This window comes from Bipolaris zeicola (genome assembly GCF_000523435.1).
Source record: "Bipolaris zeicola 26-R-13 unplaced genomic scaffold scaffold_453, whole genome shotgun sequence".
Classification (NCBI taxonomy): Eukaryota; Fungi; Ascomycota; class Dothideomycetes; order Pleosporales; family Pleosporaceae; genus Bipolaris; species Bipolaris zeicola.
In genome coordinates this window covers 1-9,270 of record NW_006912502.1, presented here as the reverse complement: position 1 = coordinate 9,270, position 9,270 = coordinate 1, and the positions used below count along the sequence as shown (strand labels likewise).

The 9,270-nt window shown below is 49.8% G+C and overlaps 3 protein-coding genes across 3 annotated transcripts; 1 reads left to right on the top strand and 2 right to left on the bottom strand.

Annotated features, from left to right (window-relative positions):
- Positions 1-1,586: 1,586 nt before the first annotated feature.
- Positions 1,587-2,537, top strand: COCCADRAFT_31289 (uncharacterized protein; the record flags this gene model as incomplete). Its single annotated transcript, XM_007720348.1, has 1 exon — positions 1,587-2,537. One exon carries the CDS (start codon positions 1,587-1,589, stop codon positions 2,535-2,537), a length of 951 nt encoding a protein of 316 aa, XP_007718538.1.
- Positions 2,538-2,837: 300 nt separating this feature from the next.
- On the bottom strand, positions 2,838-5,356 carry COCCADRAFT_31288 (uncharacterized protein; the record flags this gene model as incomplete). The annotated part of the gene is made up of 2 exons (XM_007720347.1): positions 2,838-2,851; positions 2,884-5,356. The coding sequence occupies 2 exons, from the start codon at positions 5,354-5,356 to the stop codon at positions 2,838-2,840; spliced, it is 2,487 nt and encodes an 828-aa protein (XP_007718537.1).
- A 1,367-nt stretch (positions 5,357-6,723) lies between these two features.
- On the bottom strand, positions 6,724-7,208 carry COCCADRAFT_31287 (uncharacterized protein; the record flags this gene model as incomplete). The annotated part of the gene is made up of 3 exons (XM_007720346.1): positions 6,724-6,850; positions 6,888-7,084; positions 7,137-7,208. The coding sequence occupies 3 exons, from the start codon at positions 7,206-7,208 to the stop codon at positions 6,724-6,726; spliced, it is 396 nt and encodes a 131-aa protein (XP_007718536.1).
- Between the last annotated feature and the right edge of the window lie 2,062 nt (positions 7,209-9,270).

Sequence of the window (9,270 nt, the reverse complement as noted above, 5' to 3'; positions counted from 1 at the left end):
AATAATAATAATAATAATAATAATAGGGTGGGGAAAATTGCAAGAGCCGCTCAAAATCAACAGTTGGATACAACTCTGAGATGGGGGGTAGAATACACCCTTCCTGTGTGGGTCTGATTACTCCAGGTGCTGGTTTCTGTGCATTTGATGGAAAACTCCTCTCGCATTCAAGAACCACCGAGCCGTGAGTTTCTAGCTGGGGAGTGCATTTGGTATCCAGGATGAAGGCGAAGGACCGGATTCAAGCCAGTCCGCGATATGATGTAGCACTTCGGATTTCGGATCGTCGCCACAATGGGGAACTATCGAAGGAGAAAAGAATCGTTACTGGTACGAAGCCCGGCTTTCTCTGGATAGTCAGATAAGCCTTCTTTATAAGCGATGATGTTTCGTAGCGAATGGACCAAGTAGTCCTTAGCTTCGGCTTGGGAGGTTCCTGCGCTCGCTCGATCGCTTCCACACGTTCCATAGACCGCGCCATTGCTCGGTTAGCCGGCAATCCACTTAGAGCTTTCTTGTTCTTCCACGCGCTCTGTCGGTTCGCAGCTGCTTACGCGCACGAGTCACACAACGCCGAACGGCTGGGGCGATGCACAATGACCCTCGAATCTTGCAGCTACAGTACAATGACTTTCCCATACGTCCGTACACTATCATTCCCACGTCATCTCAGCACCATTTGCGGAGTAGCAGCTGTCTAGACCTTGCTGCTTGAGGCCATGTTTTTACGACGGATATTGCGTTGAACAGTGACTTGCACCTGCCGACAAAGTAACGCTAGTGAGCGACGTAGCGGCTAATGCGGTTTGCATGAACAGACAGCGTACGGGGGCTACTAAAAACGCCACATAACTAAATAGGAAGTGCCCTGGAGCGATCGAAAGCGAAGGTCGTAACTGATGGCCTGCACGGCCCATGACAGGGCGGCAGACCAACGACATCCGTGTCCGTGTCTCATCCCGCGTCCCGCCTGATTATCCCCTCGATTGCTTTGCATGTTTCGAGCTACTGCATCTACCCCACTCCATTAAGTATACGCCACCTGTGGGGTCTAGCCAACAACATACCACATGGCGGGAACGACTTGCCCGAAGAAAGTTAGTTGTGAAAGAGAGAGGTGGGAGATGGTGCGACTGACTGTCTGTCGGATCCATGTTTGCCGTGGTTGCATGAGTATGAGGTCAGGGGTTGGGAAGATGTGGGTGCCAGAAACATGCACTCCATCCTGACCCGAGTGGCTATCACCTTACGTTGGAACAGAATACGTGCATATATTCTTCTTGTGCATGTTACATTTGATTCATATGCACTATTATCGGGTTTGTATCTCTGGTGCGTTCTTTAAGACTATGTCTGCCACGCAACCTTGCTTCTAAAGTTAAATCAGGAACGACTAAAATCTTGTGTCTGCTCATGAGAAAGGCGTCATATCATCTTTCCACCCCTCTTGATTATTATACCATATCGTCTAGCTCTTTTTTTGTCTATTTTGTTTTTGAAAAAGAAAGACTTGCAGTATTATCATCGCCATAAACGTGCAACTCACGGCCAATCCACTCCAGCTCGAGATGGTGACTACAACCACCATGATCGATCACGCGAATGCTCCCAGGATTGTTATTCGCGGTTTCAAGCCTGGCCATACCTCCAACCTCAGCGGACAATCGAGCTTCGTCTTGGAGACTGATGCCAGCCAGAACTGCGACATCATTCAAGATCACAGAATGTGCCCGCAAAGCCCCATGGCACATATATCCACTACCGATAGGATCCCAATAAACAACGATGTCAGTCCCCGCCCCTCCCAGGGAGACACTTCGGAGGAAGGGGTTACCATTGAAACTGATAGCGGGGACGAGATTGACGAGAGCGCCATCGAGGATTCAGACAATGGACTCTGGGAAGATGAGGACAATGAAGAGAGTGGCCCTCACAGTGCTGCAAAACCTCTTTCGTTCCAGCGAGGCAAATCTGAGCCTAACCTCGCCCTGCGCCAATCGCTCCTCACCTCCGCCCTGCACCAAGTTGACCGTCCATTAGCTCTCCAGAACGCTGCATCGCGCTCCTCACCTGCGATCCGCTGTTTCCGCACATCGACTCCCAACGGCCCGTCTACCAGCAACTCGCCCCAAGAGGATAGTGGCCTCATGATGACGCGATCGCAGACCTCTCGCTCCAAGCCCATTATCATGACCACCTCCAACGTCCACCCACCTGCTATGTCTCCCAAGACGACAAGACGCAACATGCTGGCCTTTGAGCTCACCACAAGCCTTCGACAGGGCCTTCTGTGGGAGAGGCAGCAGAAGAATGCTACTACCGACGCAGTGACCAAGCGCCAAACGAGCGCAGATGGCCTGCCCGCCCTTCGTCGAGCTATGACCATGGACAATGTCAAGAGCCTCAACAACAACGTTGAACAACAACAACAACAACCCCACAAATCTAGCGCTACTAAGAACGACAGCAAGCCCGACAGTCACTACAACCAGTTCTTCGAAGATGGACTTGGCGGTTACAACAAGTCAGGCTGGTAGTCGAGCATGATCCTCGAGGGATTTAGGCGGATGAGCCGGTCCGTAGGCACTGGAACCTCACTTTCTCATGTTTATATTTTTTTTGTTATTGTCTTATAAGCCGCGAAGATGGCACCTATGTCGCAATGAGAAAAGCTTATATATGCAGTATATATTCGCTATTATACTCATCTGGACTGTAGGCACTTGCCTTCCTTGCTACTATCACTCCCTATTGCTGAGCTTGGTCTCGTATCTTCTCCCTCGATTTCATTTCCCTTAACGGCCACGCCCCCGTTCCCACTCTCATTTCCCTTTCCATCATTCGTCTCTCCCTGCATTGGCAAATGCACTGCTATCTGCATACTCCACAGTTTTGTATACTCGCCTCCTGCGTTCCGTAGTAGCTCTTGGTGTGTGCCTCTTTCAACAATCTCGCCCTTATTCATCACCAAGATTTGATCTGCGTTTACAATCGTGCTCAATCTGTGGGCAATTACAAACGTTGTTCGACCTTGCGTTAGTTTTCGTAAAGCTTCTTGAATGTGTGCTTCGGTGGAAGAGTCAATTGCTGATGTTGCTTCGTCCAGCAATACGATTTTAGGGTTCTTGAGGAGCACGCGGGCAATGGCTATGCGTTGTAGTTGACCGCCCGACAACCGTACCCCGCGCTCACCCACTTTGGAGTTATAACCATCTGGGAAGCTGACAATGTCGTCGTGAATGGCAGCAGCGCGGCATGCATCTTCGATTTCGGCGTCGGTGGCATCGAGTTTAGAGTAGCGGATGTTTTGTCGTATGCTTTGATTAAACAAATCAGGATCTTGAGGTACGACGCCTAGGGCATCTCGTAGACTATCTTGCGTCACTGAGAGCAGGTCTTGGCCATCAATAATTATCGAACCACTCGTGATATCGTAGAAGCGGAAGAGAAGTTTGAGCATGGTTGATTTTCCGCCACCCGTTTCACCCACAAAGGCGATGGTCTGGCCACCCGAAGCCTTGAAGTTTACGTTCTTGATGGTAGGCTTGCGCTCGTCGTAATGGAAGTGGACATCCTTGAATTCAACTTCTCCCTTCACCACAACAATCTCCTTAGCACCTTCTTGGTCTGCTACTGTGGGCTTGGTGTTCAGTAGCTGAAGCAGGCGTTCGGCATCGATCAGAGAGCTGGTAGTTTGCCGGAAGCTATAGGAAAGTGCGTAAAGTGGCGAAGTCATCGTATGCCAGTACATGATCAGTGTGACCAAGTTACCAATTGGCTTCCGTCCAGTGACGATCTGAGTCATGCCGAAGACGCAGGCACCAGAGAGACCAAGGGTAGTCAGAAGATTTTGCGCAGCATGTTGACCCATGGATCTGGAGTAGTATTGATATTGTGCCGAAATGGTGTCGTTAATGTTTTCAGCATGACGCTTACACTCATGCGCGAAGCGGTTGAAATAAGCGACTGTTTGCCAATTGCGTATCGTCTCGTTGACTGTGGAGCTTTCGCTTCGTTGCTTCTCCACGTAATGTCGTCTCTTGGGCTGCGACAGCGTAGTAAAGTAAAATCCAATCGCAATGTAGGCTGTGCCCATGTACAAAACGATAAAAGCCATGTACGCGTCGAACAGATGGGTGACATAGTACATCGCGACGAAGAGGTCCAACAGGATTGGCGCAACGTTAAACAGCAGTGTTTCAATGAGTGTGTTGAGCGAAGACGCCTGCTCAACAGCCTTCAAAACCTCGCCCGAGTCTTTTGAAGTATGAAAGTCCATGGAGAGACCCAGCACATGTTCGTAAGCTAACAAGGTGACGCCACGATACGCAGAGTTGGAGATGACAAGATTTGCCATACCGTCGATGACTCCCAGTCCGGCATAACTGTTGATCCAAGAATACAGCACCCAGAGGCCGATGTCTTTCCATGGGATGACACCACTCTTTGTGTCGTACGCTTTCTGTAGTTCGGTAGTGATGATACCGAGTTGTCGAGGTGTAAGCAAGTTGAGGGCACGCTCCAGCAACACGTGCACCAGTCGGATGCCGAGACAAGCCATGACTTTCCAGTCGTCTTTTGGAAACAGATATGGTAGGAAGACGGCGAAGCCTTTCAAGTAGCCGAACCAGCCACCCTCTTCTTCGAGCCGTTTCGCTTGTTGCGCTTTCAAATCTTTGTCGTCTTCGTCTGGCAGAGCGTCCTCATCGTCGCTGGAATCACCGTCGAATGGAATGGCGCTGTAGTCCATGTGGGAACTATTTGTTGACTTGTTCAGAAGTGATTGGCGCTCCGAGTCTGTGCTAACTTTGGTCTGTTTGGTGACAAGAACGACAAACGCATCGAGCAGTAGGAGCAGTGAGACCAAAGCCCTCACGCAGTTAATAATTAGAGGCGGGTACTTTTCTGAGAATGGTTCTGGCACTGTAGAAATCGTGATGAAGCAAGTCGTCGCCTCGAATGCAAACTGCACAACAAACACTCCAAAGTACGCATGCCAGCGGAGCGATTTGCTTGCCCACAACGTGCAAGACAGAGGGCTCCAGACAAGCATCGATCCCAAGCACCGTATGGCGAAGAATTGTGGAGCTGCGTATTCGGAATCGGCTATCGACCTGCTAAGGTAGTAGAGGGCTTCTGTAATGTACGCCAGGAGTATTGTGACCATGAAAGCCACTATGCTTATCCGTCTCTTCTGCGACACCATTTGTGTCTTTTGTAAAACGCAGAGACCGAATGAACATGCTCCTAGGTAATAGAAGCCAACCACAGGAGCTTGTATGTTAATCATCAACGTTAATGTCGCGTCAAAAGGAGACGTGGGCATGTCAGGACTTATGATGGTGGTGGAAGCCATGTTTCCCTGGGTTTATTTTTTTGAAGATTTCTATGTGGTATCGCAAAGCTGCCCTGGAAAGAGTGCGGCTGAGTTGCGGACTGTGGAAGTGACGGAAACGCCGACTGAACAGGCGGTCTTCAGATGCTTATTTACGACGGTAGGAAGGACCTGAGCTTCCTGTGAGAACCCCGACCCAATGACGTTTTGAAAGAGACCGGTGAGAGCGGGTCTAGGATCTCAGCAAGTTAGCGGCATATGTGAAGTAACAAATGAAAAACCTTGAATTAGGGTGTAGGGGCTATATATAGGATTTGTAGCACCGCTATAAGGTCATCCTGCGCTGAGTGACAGCTAACATGCACGATCAACAAGACAGAGTGCAGCTGGTAGTGTAGATGCAGCGTGTTTGTTGGAGATGATCTGGAGGTGAGTTGATGGTCCGTGACACGAAAACAACCGGTGCTGAAGTAGAAGTCATTGCAGATAGAACAGTACCAGCCTTGTTTGCACTATTAATCATGGCACGCGCATACTCCATATCTGCGTTGTATATAGTGTCAGTGGATGCGGTGTATTGCGGATAATGTCGCTCACCTGCAGATGGATGTGGCACGCCATTCCCCCACATCGAAACAAGTTACATGATGTGCTAATCTCATAATCCTTTCCCTTGTGACCTTTATCCCACATGGCTATACTCGACCATTATTGATAAAAAGGGCTCTCGCTACATGTCCCCCATGCTTCCCCAACTTAACACATTGCTTATTCAAATCATGTTCATGGGCCTAGATGCACCTATCTAGCACCACAGAGAGAAGACGCTGCATTGGTTAGAGTGCGCAAGGACAGTGATAGGCGCTTGCATCAGTCGTTTCCCGATCCTTCCTATTCGTGGCAAATTAATTCTTGTCCTTCGCTTTATCTGGACGAAAACCTTACAATCGCCCGATAACACAAGCTTGGACCGTCCTATGCAGCCGCATGAAACTAGGAGCCTTTCATTCGGCTAGACTGTCTTCTTGTGGGGATCAGCCATGGCAAATACATTGGGTACGTAATGCCTCGAAGCGAACCCGCCACAGGTCAGCGGATATCGTGCGAGAGCTTACACCGAGGCTTTCCATAGACACCTCCAATGCATGCGATTGCAGCTACCTCCATACCGTTCCAAGCGGTCAACTATGGCTGTCGACAGATTGAGGCAGCAACGGTTCGCCATGTAGTGAGTCAAGCACGCTTGGATGTACTGTGATAAGAACAGGCAGTAGAGAGTCATGGTGTGTTCGTGGCAAAGGCGGTTTTATTCGAAACAACATCTGCATAACCTGGGGGCTCACCCCCTCGCCCTCCAAGTTCGGTCCACATTCCCGCACACTCGATGGCTAGTTGTCCTGCTGTGGAGAGGCGTCCCGGATTGGATCGTAAGGCAATTTCCCTGTGGGCGCCGTGGTGGCGGCACCTGTCGACACATTCTTTTTCGCCCGGTTTTCCGCCCTGTTCGCTGAGGCACTGTTAGCACCAGAAATTCAACAGCCGATCACTTTACGTGCCCTCGTATTTCTGTCCCTTCAACTTGTTTATCATGCTTTTCCTGACATCATCGCTCGTTGCTTCCAGAAAATCCTGATCTCTAAGCCGATTTTTAATCCTATTGATTACTTCCTCCTGTTTCTGCTCGGGAACTTGTGACCAGGTGAGGAGAGAAGACTGTTGAAGTTCTTTCACTTCTGCGTTTATGAAACTCTATTCATGGTCACAAAAGACCATCAGTAAGTGGGTAGATATACACTCTTACGTTATAAATCTGCCTATCGCCAGGTTTGAGCTTATCCTTGTAACTAGCCTCTTTCCCTGTTGGAAGCGGCATCTTTGTTCGTCGGCTCAAGCGTTCTTGCTAGATACCCGTGGACAGCTCAGACCCCGCATAGCTCTGACGTTGCCTGCTGGTCAAAGCGTGTCACTACTAGCCTATCAGCTGCACGCACGGCTGATTTTGCCGCTACACCTCTCTGTTGTCGTGTGGCTTGAGCTCTGCAGGCCCCCCTGAACCCTTCCCACAACTTGCTCCTACTACATCTGCAGTTCTTCAGGGTGACGTTGGGTGCAAGACGCCTGCTCGGTGTTGCGCGACGTTGCTGAATAGGCCAAATCACGCGATCATAGCAGGAGAGTCTGTGATACATTGCACGGCCATGCCACCAGACCATCATTGGCAATGCGTCAATGCTTTGGGTCACCTCGGCTCACTTCCATTCTGGAACGCGGCGACAAGGAGCATCCTGGCTGAATCCGCCGCCAAGCCACGCCACACGCACTCAGATCAATTCACGACTTCCCGGGACCGACTCGCTCGCCGCGCCGCGCTCAGACCAATTTACCACACCTACCTAGTCATTTTAGCGCCATCGCTACGAGCCTGTGCATTCGGCCCCCGTCGGCTGCGGAACGGCCCCAACCAAGTGAAGCGGCATACTAAGCACGGTTCAGCTCACCCCACATTCAGTCGCTTGCTGGCTTCGGCCCCTGTGGTTTGCGCTTGGATAGCCTGCATGCAACGTAAGAGTGACAGTGAATAGCTCCGTGAGAGGAACACAATCTGCTCGTCTGCGCGTATAGCGACATGTTGCATTTGGCATGGAAGAAGCGTCGCGCGTTTCCTTTCGGCTATTTCTTGTTCTCTACGAGCTGATATCCTTTCTCCTCAGTAATCTCCCAATGAGTCTGCTTGGAAGAACAATGACCGATCCCAATAAAAGGTAATCCCTGTCGGCAAGCACGCCGCAATGCGGTCATGGGTTGTGCGAGGCCCTTACTGCCTGGGGAAATCATGCTCTTACCGAAGTGTTCCATCTGGTCCCGGGATATCTTCTTCCACGAATACTCCTGACAACTATGGGTTTCTGCCTTTATGCTTGTTTCGACGTGTGCCATCCTTCGGCATACGCACTAAAAAAAAAGCTCACACAGCCTAGCCACAGAGATCGTACGACCACTCACTTCGACAATATGGAAAAGCAGTAGCTGCGAAGCCTAACATTTTTCAGTTTGAGCACATTAGCGGATATGTGGTTGTGTTCAGAATTCAAGTTAGCCTCTAGGTCTTTGCATCTAGCCGGGAATTCAAATATGTAGATGCGAACAGTCATTGTATATGTTGGATGACGGAACATTGATATATTGCAAGACTACACCCCAGATGATTTCAAGTCTCTCTTTATACCTACCTCGCTTGTGAGCGGAATGTCTCCTGCGGCATGCTTTTTACTTTGTTTGAAATGATGCCTCCCGCTGAAAAAGTAGTGAAGTAAAGAAAACAAAATGGTAGATAGGAACATAGCGGAAGCCCAGTTCATCTCACGCAACGATGGCTTCGGTAAGCTAGGAAAGCACAAGAACACAATCGCGATCAGCAAGTAACAAATAGCGGCCAGATATGTAGGCCATGCTGCTTTCCCAAGGGAGAATTTGCCAGGGGGCGGGCGCCCTCCAGACAAACGGAACCAGCCAGAACAAATAGGAATGGTGAAATAAGCGGAATAAAGACATATCATAGAAAGAGAGACGATTATGTTGAAAGTAGTCAACGAAAAGAGAGGAATGCAACTCAGGAGTGCTGTGAAGAGCCAGCTGGTGATGACCGCATACAAAGGGATCCCGTTCTTGACCTGATAAAACGGTTAGCAAAAACAATCTCAGAGTATTGGTTGGGCCTTACATAAGACAGCACACGTGAAAATGGAAGCCCTCTATCACGCGCAAAAGCGAATGTCTGGCGTGAAGTGGTCGTAGTTTGATTAACACAACCAGCCAGAAGTGTTACAAGTAACAAGAAGGATTCTCTCCTTGACGCAGGGTGACGAGGTTGAAGACCAACCACGTCCACGTCAGAAGGTAATGACATCGCGGGGCTAAGGGTCACGTGATGTGCG